The sequence below is a fragment of the Lathyrus oleraceus genome, chromosome 3, assembly GCF_024323335.1.
Source record: "Lathyrus oleraceus cultivar Zhongwan6 chromosome 3, CAAS_Psat_ZW6_1.0, whole genome shotgun sequence".
Classification (NCBI taxonomy): Eukaryota; Viridiplantae; Streptophyta; class Magnoliopsida; order Fabales; family Fabaceae; genus Lathyrus; species Lathyrus oleraceus.
Genome location: NC_066581.1, coordinates 375,480,815 through 375,499,122, shown reverse-complemented (window position 1 = coordinate 375,499,122; position 18,308 = coordinate 375,480,815). Strand labels below are relative to the sequence as shown.

The following is an 18,308-nucleotide window of genomic DNA, read 5'->3' as shown; positions in this document are numbered from 1 at the left end:
TTCACTATATAAAGCCAACGACAACCTACTAAAGATTTCCCATGGGGTAGGGGAACCAATTCCCAGGTACCATTGCTTTGAAGAACACACATTTCATCAATCATTACTTTCCTCCACTCAGGGTGAGATAATGCTTCAGCTGGAGTTTTAGCAATAGAAACAGAAGACAAACAAGTATACTGCAAAAGGGAAAGATGATGATAACATAAATCAATATAATGTGGAGAAGGATTTCGTGTTTGACGTATACCTTTTCGAAGGGCAATCGGAAGATCTGAATCAGGTTGCAGGATCAGATCCGGTGATGGCGGAGGCGTCGGAGGAGAATCTGCAATGACCTCAGAGACATGTATGACCTCAGGGACAGGGACGACAGGTGTTGGGTGACGACGCTGATATGTTTGAAGTGGTCGAGAAGTGGGTGGGTCAGGAGCCCTAGACTGATGGGAGATAATGATAAGCGGGACATTAGAATTTGAATACTTAAGTTTAACATCACCATAAATTAGAAAACTTGATTTCATGTTGTTTCGATTACAATAGTAAGTTGTAACAATGAAATTTGAAATAGAAATTAAAATTTGAGAAATAATGAAATATTTTATAAAATACTATAATTTTTTATATATTTTATTGTTTAGAGACTCTTAAATTATATATTATTGTTAGGATGATATTGACGTATAGTTTAAAGTTTGTTAATAAATTCGTAAAATAAATTATAAATAAGTAAATTATTTAAAAGAATTGAAAGAAAGTAATAAATCAAACTAAAAGGTTTATAAAAAAAATAGCCAAATTGTTAATATATGAGACGAAATTAACTTTAAAATTCGAACGAGATTAAATTGATCTGTTTTACTCTATTTCATTTTTAAACCGGCTTAAATGAGACGGGACATTCACTTTTAAACGAACTTAAATGAGACGGGATATACCATCCAATTTAATTACCACACAAAAGCTTTAATATGGCTTGGAGAGTAGTATGTGAGACAGTTATCTTGAACACTTTATGAATTTATTGGATTAAGCAAATATTGATATTAAGTTGTAAGGTAGAAAGTAACCCTGCATATTATATATGGTAAACTAATATGGTAAACTAAACTATCGTAATCAATTGTGACATTTATCTAACAAAATTGCATTGTAGCTATAATATTAATCATAAGAGTTCCGGTTTATAGTTTGTAATTTTTATATTACACGGCAATGGTAGGTCCAATTAATTTATCAATAGCAATATAATATAAAAGATTGTAATTTAAAGAAGTCATCAACGACGTATCTTTAAGAATTTATTAGATTCTCATGGAAGAAAATAAGTATAACAAGATTACTACCCCTTGTTTAAGATTTTCAAAATATTTTAATTATTTAATGTAATACTAACACTTAAATAATTAAATAGTTGAGGATAAAGACTTCTTATTAATGACTCAATTCATCACAATTCCCATTCAAACATAAAATTCAATTAAATAATTATTTATAACTAGTGTTTAATAATAATTTATTAATAATTAATAATGTGAATTCACATTTAATTAATTAAATAATTAATCTATTATCTACCACAACATTGTTTTTAGTTTTTATATTTTTCTGTCAGCACTATAAATATTAGCTATGTTTCCATTTTGTTCTAATTCATAGCCTATTTAGTGGTTCAATTCACTACTCTCACCCACAATCTCTCTAGCTGTGGAGATGGAAAAGAGACTCATGCATGCTGTTCAGTACAATGCCTATGGTGGAGGACCCAATGCCTTAAAGGTTCTTCAACTTTATTTTATTATTCTATTCTTTCACGTTTAATATTCATATTTGTTTAAGCAGATAATTCATATTTGTTTATAATTTTGAGTTATTGCAGCAAGTTGAAGTTCCCATACCGAGTCCTAATAAAGATGAGATTTTGATAAAAATGGAAGCAGCAAGTATAAATCCACTTGATTGGAAAATACAGAAACGCATTCTGTGGCCAATTTTGCCTGCCAAATTTCCATATATACCATGTAATTCTCTAGATTTTCATTTTATCAAAGAGAGATTTGAGATGTTTAGAACTCAAACATATAAGAATATTCATCTTTCAATAGGTATGGATGTTGCAGGAGAGGTCATCGAGGTTGGTAAAGGTGTTACAAAGTTCAAAGCTGGAGACAAAGTTGTAGGTTTGACGAGTCCCTTTGTAAGTTTTTTCCTACTATTTGTTCCTCTTCATTGATGAATAGTTTCTTTGACTTAAAAAGAAAATTTTCTGTTATTATATTATGGTAGAGTGGTGGAGGACTAGCTGAGTTTGCTGTTATTAAGGAGAGTGTCACTGCTTTAAGACCACCAGAAATCTCGGCATCTGAATTCGCCGGCTTACCTGTTGCCGGTATAACAGCTCTCCAAGCACTTTCCCAATCAATAGGAATCAAACTCGACGGAAGCGGTGAACGGAAAAACATTTTGGTCACTGCTGCATCAGGTGGTGTAGGCCACTATGCAGTTCAATTAGCAAAACTGGGCAACGCGCATGTGACGGCCACCTGCGGGGCTCGAAACATCGAATTCGTTAAAAGCTTAGGAGCTGATGAGGTGATTGATTATAGGACACCTGAAGGTGCTGCTTTAAAGAGTCCATCCGGTAAGAAATACGATGCAGTGATTCATTGTGCAAATGAGTTTCCATGGTCAGTTTTTGAGCCTAATTTAAGCATGAATGCTAAGGTTGTAGACATGAGTCCTACCTTTGGTTCAGTGATCAGTTTTGCGCTTAAGAAACTTACCTTCCCCAAAAAACAACTTGTGCCATGGTTTTTACTTCCAAATTGCAGGGATCTTCAGTATCTTGTTGATTTGGTTAAGCAAGGAAAACTTAGAACAATTATTGACTCAAAATATCCTTTAACAAAAGCTGCAGATGGTTGGGCTAAGAGTATTGATGGTCATGCAACTGGCAAGATCATTTTTGAGTTCGAGTAATACTGATTTTATTTAATAAATAAGTATTCTTAGAATACCCTTTTTTTATAGATGTGTTTAATTTTGTATTTTTAACTTCTTTGTTGTTTTATGTTTTCATTAAGAATATACTTTAATAAAAGTAATAAAGATATATAATAATTTCAAGAAGTAATGTTTATGCCTACTTAAGTAGTAGAGTTTGGAACAGAGAATTTTTTTAAAAAATAATCAACATTTTCAATTAAAATATCAAAATAATTAAAATTTAAAAAAATATATCAAAATATCCACCTTTTTCAACTCATGCGTCAGTTGAACTGACGCATCTGAAAATAAAATGATATATATATATATATATATATATATATATATATATATATATATATATATATATATATATATATATATATATATATATATATATATATATATATATATATATATATATATATATATATATATATATATATATATATATATTCTAACAAAAGATAAATGAAATTGACAAGAAATTCAATGACTCGCACGATTGAAACAACCACTGTTCCACATCCAGATGCGTTGGTCTGTGTTCGAGGTCTCCCATGATTTTCCTGAGGTGTTTGGGGTCTTTGAGTGCTGACATGATCCAATGGTGGATGGTGTGAAGGTCTGGTGGAATGTCCAACAGTATTTGATAGATATGTCATCATTTGTTCCAAATAGCTTGGGGGGGGGGGGGATCTCGCCAATGACGCTTCCGTAATTGAGTTTGGTGCCCATGTTGTTGTAGTTGGATCGTTGTGGTTGGGTGAATTGTGGACGGTATGGTTGCCCGAATTGGGACATTGAATCAGTTTAGAAACGAATCAATGGTTTCTAGGGTGTACTATAGTCAAACAATGATTGAGTGTTATGGCGATGGGATGTTTGGGTGGTCATTGGTGGGGGCTACGATGGCATGAATTGTATGAATCATTTGGGCTATAGACTGCTGTGGTGGTTGCGTATGATTGTTGGTGGGTAGGGTTTGATTCTTGGTTTTGAGGTTGGGTGTGTGGCATGAATGAGTTGAGAGGTTGAGTGTTTGGTTGTTGGATGTATATGGTAGGGTGATGATGTGAGGATGGTCGTTGGGTTTGGGTAGGTTGACATTGTTCTTGGATGGAGATTTGTTGTTGGGCGTATGATGACGAAGCTAGTTGGCGTGGATCAATCAAATACCTTGGCTCAAACACAAATTGTGGCGTTGTAACCAACCTAAACCATGCCATATACTGTTGAGTTGGTCTAGCACCCTGTATGACTGGTTCGTTTAAGATGTGTGGTCGTCGATTCCTCCAATGACGAAACATCTCTTTTGCGAAGTCTCTCTAGTCGGAATAATCCCATTGGGTATCGACTCTTTGTTGATGTCAATCTCCCAAACATGTCGGAGGTTCTGGAATTTGTTGCTGCATACCGAACTACAGTTTTACCTGGTCACTCTGGCGCATCTCCATAGTAGTGAACCGGATAATTGGTGTTTTTGCTGTCCAAACTACAACATCATCATGGTTAACCTGATGATCAAGACCCATATATGTCCTCCAGATAAACTGTACAAGAATATGACATGATTAGATGATATGTAATTTGATACTTATTTTTAAATCAAAAGTAGAGTTGTGTAGTAGTATTACATTGTCTGGTCCAATAGATTGCAATAGACTACTACAACGTGTTTCAGACACCTGTTGTAGTTCATCCCTTTAACTGACCACCTAGATAAAAAACATTTGAAAAATATTATTTACAGTTAGTTGTAATATAAAGTCTAATAATTTAGATGGTAAAGTTCTAAACTTACTTTGTCACAAAGGAGAATATGAATGACTTCTCGTTTACCGGGGCGAGTGACGACATTCTTGACCAACCCCATGCTTGTAGAAAATATGCGCATGAATAAAACGTACAAGTACTTTTTTTGGCATTGTTACACAACACACTATATAAATGGGCCAAAACAGCTTAACCCCAACTATATGTGCTTACCTTATTTATGTTTCGTAACAACGATCAATGTTGGGGCCACATGACAACAAAGTTTGTGGAATCAATGAACTATGTGTTCAAAGGCATCTAAAACCTACCTATAACCGCTTTAGTGCAAGCAACATATTTCAGGCTAGGGGCACTGTTTGAGACTAGACGTTCCAAATGGAGTTCAGTGTTACAATTTAGGCAGTTGTTCAGTGATGCTTCAATGAAATTCATTAGACACGATGCTGCCAAAGCTAACACACACGTGGTCAAGGTGTTTGACCGTACTAAAGGTTGGAACAGTGTTGTTGAGTCCATAGATCACAATGAAGACATGCTGATGGGACAATACAGAGTGGAACTAGATAGAGGTTGGTGTGACTGCGGAAAGTTCCAAGCCTTTCGTATGCCCTGCTCCCATGTCATTGTGGCATGTTCAAAGGTTCGAAGGGATCCATCCTACTTACTATCCGATGTTTACAAAGTCATAAGCCTATCTAATGTTTACAAAATTAGCTTTTCAGTTGTTGCAAAAGAGGATTACTGGCATGAATATCAAGGAGACATTCTCTGGCACAATGGAGTTATGCGAAGAAAGAAAAAGGGTCGCCCAAACAGCACCCATATTCAAACCGAAATGGATACGACGAACAAAATGGTTTGATTATGTAGTTCATGTCGCCATCCCAGTCACAATCGTACTAATTGTACCAGTGTTGGAACAAGCACAATAAGACAATTTTACATGTACCTCTTTTGCTTTACATTAAAAACAATACTTATTTCATATGATAACTTTGTGAGGAAATACCATCACAAACAAATACAACACATTCAACACACAAGCAACACATAAACAACAACACAACAGAATACAACAAATAAAATACTATAACTAAGCGATTACAACCATCAAAACAATTTTGAACATATTATACATCATCCTATGAACGTCTCTATCAGTCTTAATATCCACCCATACACGCACTTCTCCATTTTGGTTGAACGTGGACTCAAGCCATTGAATTCTTCTAATCCTTTCACCATCTGTAATTTCTCCAGCTAACCAACAATTCAACATCCAATTAAGATGTTCAAACGATTCTATATTCCAAAGTCAAATCTTTATCGGAGGTGCGACTGCTGAAAAAATTAAATCAACATTTCTCTTGTGAATGTATTCAAACATGGTTAAAGAATAAAAAATTGAAGGAGATTTAAGTAGAATGAAAGAAAATGGTCTTGGAGTAAGAAATAGTCTGCAAAAATATGGGAGATGTGCATATTCCATTCATTGCTTGATCGTTTCGAAGTAATTTGAAGATTGGCTCACAAGTAGCTGTCATGTGAGAAATGAACTTAGAGATATAATTCAATCTTCCTAGGAATCCTCTGACCTATTTTTTAGTTCGCGGAGCAGGCATTTCTTTTATTGCTCTGACTTTGTCATGATCCACTTCAACTCCTCGTTAGCCAATAATGAACCCAAATAATTTTTCAGACGAGACACCAAATATACATTTAGTAGGATTCAACCACAACCCGAGCTTTCTCAAGAGATCAAACAAGTATTTTAAGTGTTATATGATCCTATTCACTTTGAGGTTTTGCAATCATGCCATTGACATAGACTTCAATCTCTTTGTGCATCATTTCATGGAAAAAGGGTAACCATCACTCTCTGATTGGTTTCCCCAACATTCTTTAGGCTGAAAAGCATTACCTTGTAGAAAAATGTTCCCCATGGGGGGATGAACGTGGTCTTTTCCATATCTTCTTAGAGCCATCTTGATATGGTTATAACAAGAGAATCCATCCATGAAGGAGAATACAGAGAATTTGGCAGTGTTGTCTACCAATACATCAATATATGGAAGAGGGAAATTGTCCTTTGGACTAGCTCTGTTCAAATCCATGTAGTCAACACACATTTTCACTTTGCCTTCCTTCTTCGAAAATGACACAATATTGGCAACCATTGAGGATATTTGGCCACATCTAGGAATCCTGCATCAACCTGCTTGTTGATTTCTTCACGGATCTTGATAGACATGTCAGTCTTAGTTCTTCTCAGCTTTTTCATTGTCGGATGACATTCTGGTCGAAGTGGTAATATGTGCTCAATGATGTCTATCTCTAATCCAGGCATATCCTAATATGAAAAGTAAAACACATAGACACACTCGTGCATGAGCTTGACCAACCTCTCTCTAACGCTTGCTTCTAGTGAGGCCCCAATCTTGATTTTTTACTTCTCTTGCTCAGTGCCCAATTTGATCACCTCCATTACTCTTGATACGAATGAATGGCTTTGGACTCGTACTCGAGCAACCATTCTAGTTCTTCAAGAAGATAACAATTATCCTCACACTCTTCCTCAACTTGATCAATGGGGCGTTCAAATTTATGAGGGATTATAATGTTATTGGATTCAACAAGTTCATTTATTATTCTGCATGATTTTATGATGACCTTTTATAGAAAAAGAAAATAAAAATAAAAATGAAAATAAAAAAGGAAAAGTGTTTTGTTTTTAGAAAAGGATGTCATTTTCTTTAAAAGACACAAATAAAATAAAAAATGATTGAATAAAAAAAATCGTTTATTAATGATGGCAATCAATCAAAATAAAATAGGCCCTACATATGATCCTTAAGCCCTGCGTAGTGCAAAAGGATTTGAAAAACAAAAAATACTTTGAAATAGGAAAGACTCCATGTATATCAATGGCTTTCCAATTTTCCAAAGTGGTGTTAGGAGCACAACGGTACACCAAGCTTGATGTTTTAGATCCTGTTGTGCCCCTTTCTATAACGACTATCTGGTTGTCATGGATAAAAGCGGCGTTGTAGATTATTTCTTGAAAATTATGGATGTCGGTGTTTGCAGGACCCCAGTCTTCTCTCTCCATGGGAGGCTCATACCCTAGTCCAAAGCGATTCTTCTTCTCAGAGATATTAATCAGCTGAACCCAACCTTTGATGTTACCTCTCTCCAACGTCATCTTTACACTCTTCAAAGAAGCGAACGATGAGCTTGCACTTACGTCATGGTCTTTTTCCTCCATGATTACATCATTGGCTATCTCCAGGGCTTGGAAAGAGGGTTCCAATGCTTCCTCACCGGCCTCTATATACCGGAATGACGAAAAATGGAAAAGAGGCAAAACCTAGAGAGACGACCTTTTGAATGAGTCGAGTGAGGCTCTTAAACTTGTATCTATTCATGAATGACCTTTGTATTTATCATGTAAACCATATTATTTTAATATCTTACATCCACTTCAGGATCAAGTTCAAATACTAGTGTATTTGATTGATTTGACTCAACTTCTAGTTCTTCAGCCTCATATGGTTATGGTGCAAGTGTGTTTAACTTGAGACCATAAATATTGGGTCTATTTGACTTGATATTGGAAGGATTATGTGTATTTGACTCGAGGCCAGAAAGATAAATACTTTCAAGCTTATCTTTCTAAAAATTCACCTCTTGAAGATAAGGTTCGGTGAGAATTGTTCCTCTTCATGAAAGGTAACATCTCCTGACACAAAAAGTTTAATATCAAAAAACTTTAAAGACTCCAAAAGAAACCTTTTTGACAATGAAAAAGAAATATTTTTTCTTTCCAATTTTAGAGAGTGTTGAATATTACATAAATGAGTGGGATAAGTATACTTTTGTACACTTACTTGATTCTTCAAGATAGTAAAGGCAATTCATTTTTCTAACATGTCCCATCTTCTTTCCCGACTCTTTATCCTTAAGTATACAACAAACATTATGAAAAGTAACACTACAAGATAAATCGTTTGTAATTTTATGTATGGATACAAGGTTCATGGAATTTTTTAGAACACAGAGGACCCTTTTAAGGTTATAGAATGATATATTTGGATATCACCAATGCCAACTACAGTTACAAGAGTATCATCTACAATAGATTTTTTTTATTACTGGGACAAGGGGAATAAGAAATTTTCTCAATGTGATTAAGTGAGTAAAGAACACAACAAACATGATATTTATTCACAATATATAATTAATTACACATTATGTTTACAAGGAGAAATATGTAATAATTTAACTCCCTTAATGCATGAATCTAAACATATATGAACCTAAAGACTTAAATGTTAGAAATAGAGTTGGTTATGCATCTATACCTTATGTTTTGATGATAACAATGTTGTATTTGTGTGAGAACAATTTTGGTACCCTAATGGTTTGTTATTGTGTAGCTTTAACAGTCAGTTCCGATTTTGAGTATATGATGTGCAACGTCATCAGTTTTTGAATAATGAGTTCTAAATCTGCTTCTGCGCCAGTTATTAGAAGTCCTAAAAGATGTTCAATGTTGCTACTGCAATGACCTTTCTGCTTCTATGCTGATTCACTTCTGAGAAGCTTTTGAGGAAACGCTATGTTGCTGCTGCAATATTCTCTCAGTTCGTGCTTCTGGACGTGACTCTGATCACCATGCTTATGAAGAATAGTAAGCTTTTGAAGTTGTGTTATTTAGTTGAAGATTCTGAAGATCTCAAGCCATAAGATTAGGATTATCAAGGTTCTGAATGTAGATTTTGAAGACTCTGGAGATTCTGAAGATATTGAATATCTCAAGCCAGAATATTGACGTTGTCAAGGTTCTGACCAAAGACTATGAAGTTTCTGAATCCAGCTTTATGTTTCGTCATTTAATGCTTTATTAACTTTCATCAGAAGCCAATGGACTTGAATATAAGATCAAATGAGAACGTGATCAAATAGTACATATGTAATACCCCAATTTTGACCCTAAGATCCCTCATGTTATCTCATCATTTGCATTGGCTTTGGGATCACACCTTGGTATCCTCCTCACACCTCATTCATTGGGTTTGCATTAAGAGAGACCACCAAGCACTTTTGATTGTATCATAATTTATTTTCCTTTGTTTACTAACCAAAATACTTAAAATATGTCTATGTATAGCTTTGTCTCTTTTGTAGGTATGTGTGTATCCATCTGTGCCCCCACCCAGTTCATATCTAGGGTTTGAGACCCTCAGTGCAAGAGATCAATCAAGGAAAGGTTCACAATGTTTCCAAGCATCATATATGGATCCCCATGTTCATTATTTGTCAATTTGATCAAGAATTCATCAAGAGTTTGAAGCTTGTTTGCCTTGGAAGCCCTAATTCATCTAGGTATCTTGTGTGACTTCCTCAACAAGTTTCTTCAACAATTGGTCAAATATTTCAAGGGATACTTCATTTTACATCATATTAAGCATATATAATCATCCATGAGCCTCAAAGAACAAAAGAACTTCAAATTTGCAAGTTGGTTCAAGGAGGTTGACCAGAGAAAGTCAACTAGTCAAAACTAGGGTTTTCTAGACCCTATCTCCTACAATATTTGTCATATGAAAATTATTCCAAGATAAAAGTTACTCTTTATGACATTAAAAATAAATTTCATGTTGGAATCAAGAGCTAATTTATCTTGGAAAGTCATTTTTTATGGTGAAAGATTATAGGTCATTTTGTCTGTGCCCTAGTTAGGAGGTCAACTTCGAAGAACCATAACTTGATCAATTTTTATGATATGAAGGATATCCAAGTTTCATGATCAAACTAAATATGTCTTATACAACTTTTATTCTTTAAGAAAGATCAATTTCAACTTAAAAGGTCATGTACCAAGAGGAACCATTATAGGTCATTTTGGGCCTTCATCATTGAACAAGCAATTTTCCTCAACTTATAAAATCCATAACTCCCCCATGAAAGATCCAAAGGGTGTCAAGTTTGTAACCAAATTGGATAAGAATTAAAAAGCTACAACTTTTAAGAAGGAACCATTTTCATTTGAAGCTCATAGCGGAAGTTATTCAAGGTGGAAAAAGTGGTCATTTGACGTTTAACTTAGAAAATTTTCAACTATGTTTGATTCCTCCAACTTCCACCTCAAAATTCATCATGATCCAGGCTCCAAATGGAAAAGTATTCAACAGTAAAGTTGTTCCCCTTCATGTTAGATTTCCAAATAATCCAAGATCATGACATTTGGAGCATTTTTGAAGGACTTGCACATGGGTGTAATGCATGATCTTATTTGGTAAGTCCCATGATCAATTTCCATTTCCCTAATGCATGACTTCATGTTATTGTTTCAAGTTGGTTTACACATTATTTGGGACCATTTCCAATCATTTCATGGGCCTATCACATGCCCATGTAAGCATGCAACCAAGAGTTGCTATTTTTGACAAAATTAGAAAGTGTGTGGAAAGCAACTTGCAAGCCTATAAATACATGCCATGCGGCTCAGAATCATGGACCTTTGGCCCAAGCTTCGACCTGCAAACACCCACACCCTCCATTGATAGAACACCTTGAGGATTTCTCTTGAAACCGAGTTTGAATTCCCCTTATGTTTTGGGATTGAAACTCCAAGGGTTCAAGCCATTTTTGCATCCAAATCATCTCCTGGAAGTGGATAGAAGGAAGCCAAGACAAATTGAAAGCAAGATCAAGCTCAATTGAAGCAAACAGAAGGTGAATTTTCAGATTTTTATCCTCTTTGATTCTCCTTCATTTCTCCATCATTTTGATTGATCTTTGTTGTCTGAAGATCTACCAATGTAGAAAACAAGATTGAGTTGCTTTGAGGTCAAATCGAAGCAACTCAGTTCATACTCCTCAATTTTCAAATCCATGTATCTTTCAATATACTTGGAATTGGAGAATTTTGAGGTCAAATTTGGATTCCTGGTGATTTTTTCTTTAAATTAGTGTACTCACTTTTCATTTTCATGGAGGTTAGTGGTGTACCAGTCAAGTGAGATCCACTGAAGAAAAAGATCGGAGCTAGGGCTTTGGCGGTGTGTTGGCACCTTCCCAGCCATGCAGTTGACTCATGTGTTTCATGCACCCTAGCGTGTGGCCATCAGATCCGCCACCTTAATTAATTAGGGAGATCTGATGACCCTTGTTTTTTCCAATTATATTTTAATTTCTGATTTTTCTTTTAATCCCTTTATTTTAATTAATTCATAATAAATTCATTTTTAATCCAAAAAATATTGGACTTTCACCAAAAATCTTTAAGTAATTTCATCATCCATATTTTTAATTAAAATGATTTTTTGGATTAATTTTGGTATTTTTTGTGAATTAATTTATTTTTGACTTGTTTTTAAATATTTTAAAATACTTCTGACTTTCCAAAAATTATGAATTTTTTTGTCTAAGGTCCTTTGACCTTGTTTGACCTAGGATAAATCCCTTGGCTATTTATTTGGTGATTTGAAGGGATTTGAGATTTTGTCCATTTAAAAATGCATTTTAATTCATTTTAGAATTGATTTTTATTTGATTAATTGTTTGAAAATTTTGGTGAGCCATTTGGTTGATCTTGTGATGTTTGACTTTCTGTCTGATCTTGATCATGGTTGATTTGAACTTTTATTTGATTAATACTATTGGATTTAGGGGGTTGAGGAAATGTACATGTCATCCCTCAAGATGAATGGATAGTATTAATCAGATAAATTTCCTCCTATGATCAATTTGGGTTTCTATTCCCACCATCCCCTCTTCATCTTCATCCTTATTCTTTCCCAATTGATCATTGACCAATGATTGCTCTAATGTCCAAATTCTAGTTGATTCATCAATGACCTTGTGTCAGATGAATCAACATGAGTTGGATCGAGATAGATCCCTCCCCCTTTATTTTTGTGTGTGGTATGTTGTAGGAGTTTGGTTCTTTGTACCAAATCTCTAACATAAATTAACACCAATGTTTTATTTCCCGACCTCAGATAGTTGTGACTTCTACATAAGTCCAATTACGATTGCTTAACATAGAGCTAAATTTATCCCGCAAGGTATAACATTCTAGTAAGTGAGATTGCAAGTCTCCCATTCTTCATGGTATTGTATGAAGACTTGGCCTTTTTTCCATTCATGAGAGCTAGTGGCATACTTGTTGATTTATCTAAGTTAAAGCCCTTCTCATGGATGATGTCTTGGTTAATGACTTCATACTTGTGAATGAATGGTTGAGTATTCTCCAAAGAATAACCTAAATAATTAAAATCTTAACTAACATTTGACTAACATTTCATTAACACTGCTTTACTTCCAAGTCATTTACTTAATGCAATTTAATTTTGGTACCTTTATCATTCATTGCCATTTACATTTCATGCAAGATGTTTATGTTTCAGTCATTTTTACTTTGCTCATTTGATCCATATCATCCTGTGATTGTATATATTATTTGCTTGTGATTTTCTTCTGCTTGTGGTCTTAGGACCTTAAAAAACCTAATAACAACAAAAAATCCTAAAAAGTATGTTGGTGGACTGTTGGACTTGATCTGAACTCTTGGACTTAGAATTAGGCAACATTTCCCATGCTTTGAGGACTTGGCCAATGCCAATATACTGAGATTGATTTATCCTTGACTGTTACATTCATCTGATACACACCTTGAGTTCCCTTGGTTTATCTGTTACTTTGTATCTGTGCTTAATTGTCATGTTGTTATTTTAATTAGTGCCTGATGAGTGTTTCTATGAGTTTGCCACAAGGAATATTTCATCTGATACACTTGAAGACACTGAAGACTGCTAGGTATTGGGGTGCTTGCTTGGATGTTATGGCTATCTTTATTTGATTCCTTGGTCTTCATATGATTTTCTTGGATGTTTTCTTATGTTTATTGCTTGCTCAAAAGTCCAAAGGAAAGGGGTTTCTATCTGACATTCTTATCTTGTGGGTTGCATCCTATTGGTCAGATCTTTTCAACTCTTAACTTTTAATTTTTGTCTAGGGTAGCCTCTTCATTTCCTTCCACCTCTTTAATTTCAAAATCTCTCTCTCTTTTAAAAATCATCTTTGCTTGTGGTTTCAACTTAGACATGTTTTAATGAATAGAAACTTTGGCCTTATCCCCATGAATTTTCAAACTTTTTCTTAAATCACACTTGTTAATAAACTTAACCATATTGACTTTAATTTCAAAAAGACAAAAATAACTAACAACCCCATTCAAATCTTTATCCATTTTTGTGCCTTTCTCTGATAAACTTTTGTTAAAATCAATTCACCAACTTCTTTGAAATTTTGACCATGAACTACGGGGTTTTGATCCCTCATTTTTATGTTGGTACGTAGGCATAAGACCGAAGGTCTAGTCAAACACAAAAATATAATTAATGACTTCTTTTCTCATCTCCCCATTCCATTTTTATCAAACACCTTTTCAACAAAAACACTTGCACACAAAAAAGACTCCTTAGGAGTACCTATGACACTTTAGGTGCTAACACCTTCCCTCTGTGTAACCAACCCCCTTACCTATAATCTCTGGAATTTTATTAGTTTTGATTTGAAAACTTCTTATCCTTGTGTTTTTGTTCGTACTTTTCCCTTTTCCTTTGGAAACAAATAAGGCGCGATGGCGACTCTGATTTTTTAATTGACGTCGGGTTTATCCATAACTCGGTAGTCACGAATGCACCACTGCAACATATTATAAATCAAATATCCTTTCCACTACCCGATTTCATGGGCAAGGAGAATATCATATATCACACCTGCCACTGTTTTTGTGGGTGAAGGGCAATATGAAGTATCAATCCTTTCACCATCCAACAGTGGACAACCGCTCTATGAGTTTCCCCATTTTTCCCTCCAACTGTATTCTTCTTATGCTATATAAGTGAGACTTTGATACTTGAAGAAAAGACGCCTTGATACAATATTTTGACAAGTTTGTTTCTTTGTGAAAAACTATCATTCTTTTGTACACAATTTTTCTTTAAGTAATTGCTTATCATTTGTGGAAAATATGCTTACATAGAAGCAACTTGTAACACACAAAATATTATTCAAACTTTTTGTTTGATTCCTTAAGGAGGTTATCCTTGAGAAGACAAAGAAGGATATTCTTTGTGAGTCCCTAATGAGACTAGGGTATAGCTGGATCCTTGAGAAGACAAAGACGACTATTCTTTGTGATTATTGCAATTTGTTGATTATAGTGTATTAAGTCCTTGTGTATATGGAAAAATCACTTTGGCGGGTGGACTGGAGTAGCTTTGAGTTTCAAGCAAACCAGGATAAAAATACTTGCATTTTTATCTCTTTTTCATTAACTTGTTAGTGGTGTTCTTGAGTTGGTAAAAAACTTTTATTTTGTAAAACTCAATTCAAACCCTCATTTCTTATGTTTTTCACACCTTCGATTGGCATCAATTCTGATTGTGATAAAAGTTTTATCAACATTTCAATGTGTTCAGTATCGATCCAGTTTGTGTGAGAAACAATGGCCGTTGCTAACATTGTTAACAATAATGAAATAGATCACTAGAATGCAAAACCACCAATCTTTGATGGTGAGAAATTTAATATTGTAAAGATAGAATAAAAAGCTTCTTTCTTGGTTACGATGTTGATCTATAGGATCTTGTAGTCGATGACTATGTTCATGATCACACTAAAATTTACGTATTTTCGACTCCGATTTCACATGCATTCTAGTTTTTTTATTATCATTTTATTGTGTTATTGCTATGTTTTCCTTTGTTTTCAGGTTTTTACTTTAATCGGAGCCCCGATCGAGAAAAGGAGTGAAAAAGGGCTAAAAACCCTAAAATTCAGCATTTTGTGCTTATGGCCTACCCAGTGGCGGGCGCCACAGACCAAGCCATGACGTGTCAAATTCAACTTCCATCAACTCCCACGTTTTCCCACTACTTCCACTAAGGCGCCCCATATTGTGCTTGTGGCGGGCGCCATGGCCTTGTGGCGGGCGCCACAAGAGGAAAAACGGTTCCCTCCTATTTTCAAGTGAAGGGCATCCAAGTCATTTCCATCTTTTTACTTGCCTATAAATAGAAATGCGAATTCACTTTTACAATCATCCAAACTTAGAACAGAGGCAAACTCGGAAGCAACTTTGTTTCACTTAGGCATATATTCAGTATTTTATAGTGGTAATTGCTTCGCATTGGAGTGTTACCACAATTGTGTAATCAAGTCTGTGATAGAGTCTGTAATCGAGTTTGGAGCACTTTGGAAGGAAGTTAATCCTACCGCCATTTTCTTTTCCGCATTGCAATTTACTCAGCCCTCCGATTGGAGCAGGTTTTTATTACTCGCCTTTACTTTATTTATTTCCCGCACTCACTTTTACTTTATTTATTTTTCCGCACTCGCTTTTACTTTATTTATTTCCCGCACTCGCTTTACTTTATTTATTTCCTCGCACTCGCTTTAAATTATTTACTTTCCGCACTCGCACTACTTTTATTTATTTTCCGCACTCGCACTACTTTTATTTATTTTAATGCACTTTTACTTTACCATGTCTAGCTAAATTTATAAGGCTAGAATGTAAGGATCGTAATTAAACCAGTAATCCGTATAATTGTTCGTAGAAACACTTAAGGGCTATTTTAACTTTCAACTTAAGTTTCCCCGCACTTCAACTCTGTTGGGTAAGATCGAAAGCCGTCCAACGTCTTTTTAAACTTAATTGTTTTCAACTATTTCAAAAACAGCGAAAGCGCTTTGTCTAGTTCATTAGGAGTTTTTAACATTAAGAAGAAAAGAGATTTTAAAACTATTTTTGGACGCGTTTATAAGTTTAGAGTCTGGTTCGCGAGAACCTCTTTTGGTTAAGAAATCCAGGTTATAATACTTTTCAACTTAGTCAAGATACTATATTTCTTAAAAATAGGTTTACTACTCTAACGCAATGCGCGCCTTTTTATAAGTGACAATAAGAGGGTTTGATTAGGGAGTACAACTCGGTTCTGAATACGCGAAAGCGACAGTTCCTGTTAAATTAGTTCTTTTCAAAGTAGGAAACATTGCCCATAAGTAGTTCTATTAGCAAGTACTTGGATTATTAATTGATTACGTGAATTACATTCGACCCTGTCTTTATTAATTATATTCTATTTCAATACTTTACTTTTCATTGCACACTACAAAAACACCTATTTTGACTGCCTTTGATAAACACCATAACAACAGATAACGATAGATTGACACTTGGTCTCTGTGGATTCGATAATCTTTTATATTACTCTGACGCGTTCGTATACTTGCGAAAAACATACGCATCAAGTTTTTGGCGCCGTTGCCGGGGACCAATTTCGTCAAATTTCATTTTCCTGTTGTTATATCGTTTAGACTTAGGTTATTTCTCGCCGGTCAATGCGAAGAACTCGCAGCACCGGAAGTTTAAGCTTAGTATACCCTCTGGCGGAACCTGAACGTTACGCTCGCGCACGTTTATTCTTTCATAGAATTAAGAGAGCTATGGCCGAAGATCAAAACCAAAGACCTCTTAAGGACTTCGCTCAACCATCTAATGAAGAACCTAGTTCTAGTATAGTAAACCCAACCATCCCAGCCAATAATTTCGAACTTAAACCATCCTTGTTGCAACTAGTGCAACAGAGACAATTCGCGGGTCTCGCTACCGAGAACCCTAACCAACATTTAAAAATATTTCTTCAATTAGCAGATACTTTTAAAACCAATGGAGCTTCTCCCGAGGCAATATGTTTAAGATTATTTCCTTTTTCCCTCAGAGATAAAGCCCTATCATGGTTAGATTCCCTTCCACCCAATTCCATTACGACTTGGGATAACCTTAGAAGAGTTTTTCTTGCTAGATATTTTCCCCCGAGTAAGACCGCCGTTCTTCAAAACCATATAACTAGATTTACCCAAAACCATGGAGAATCGTTGTTCGAAGCTTGGGAGAGATATAAAGAGTTGTTACGAGCATGCCCACATCATGGTTTAGAAAATTGGTTAATCATTCAAACCTTCTATAATGGACTTCATTATAACACAAAGATGACCATCGACGCTGCCGCATGCGGCGCTCTGATGAACAAACCTTACCCTGAAGCTAGTGCCCTCATCGAAGATATGGCTCAAAACCATCAATCATGGGGAGTCGAACGAGCGACAGTGGAAAAGAAGGAAGCCCAAGGAGGAGTGCATGAACTAAGCTCTATAGACATGATGCAAGCTAAAATGGACGCATTAGCCCTTAAAGTCGAGCATATGTACACGAACCCGAATACTGTAGCCGCAGTTTCGTCGGATTGTGAGATATGTGGAACCCAAGGACACCAATCCGCAGAATGCAGTCTGTTAAACGAAACCCACTCCGAGCAAGTGAACTACTCCCAAGGGAACCCATATTCGAATACCTATAATCCTGGATGGAGGAATCACCCGAACTTCTCCTATAAAAACAATAACCCTATTCAAAATAATGCACCTCCGACACCTAGTTATCAAGCCCCTAGATCAAATCAACCTAT

The 18,308-nt window shown here is 35.3% G+C and overlaps 1 protein-coding gene and 1 non-coding gene across 2 annotated transcripts; one reads left to right on the top strand and one right to left on the bottom strand.

Annotated features, from left to right (window-relative positions):
• The first annotated feature begins 1,645 nt into the window (after nt 1-1,645).
• LOC127127798 (chloroplast envelope quinone oxidoreductase homolog) lies at nt 1,646-3,023 on the top strand. The gene is made up of 4 exons (XM_051057083.1): nt 1,646-1,779; nt 1,880-2,021; nt 2,106-2,197; nt 2,287-3,023. Exons 1-4 carry the CDS (start codon nt 1,714-1,716, stop codon nt 2,977-2,979), a joined length of 993 nt encoding a protein of 330 aa, XP_050913040.1. The 5' UTR covers nt 1,646-1,713; the 3' UTR covers nt 2,980-3,023.
• Nucleotides 3,024-17,670: 14,647 nt separating this feature from the next.
• On the bottom strand, nt 17,671-17,777 carry LOC127133159 (small nucleolar RNA R71). Its single transcript, XR_007807152.1, has one exon. It is a non-coding gene; the product is annotated as a small nucleolar RNA R71 (small nucleolar RNA).
• Between the last annotated feature and the right edge of the window lie 531 nt (nt 17,778-18,308).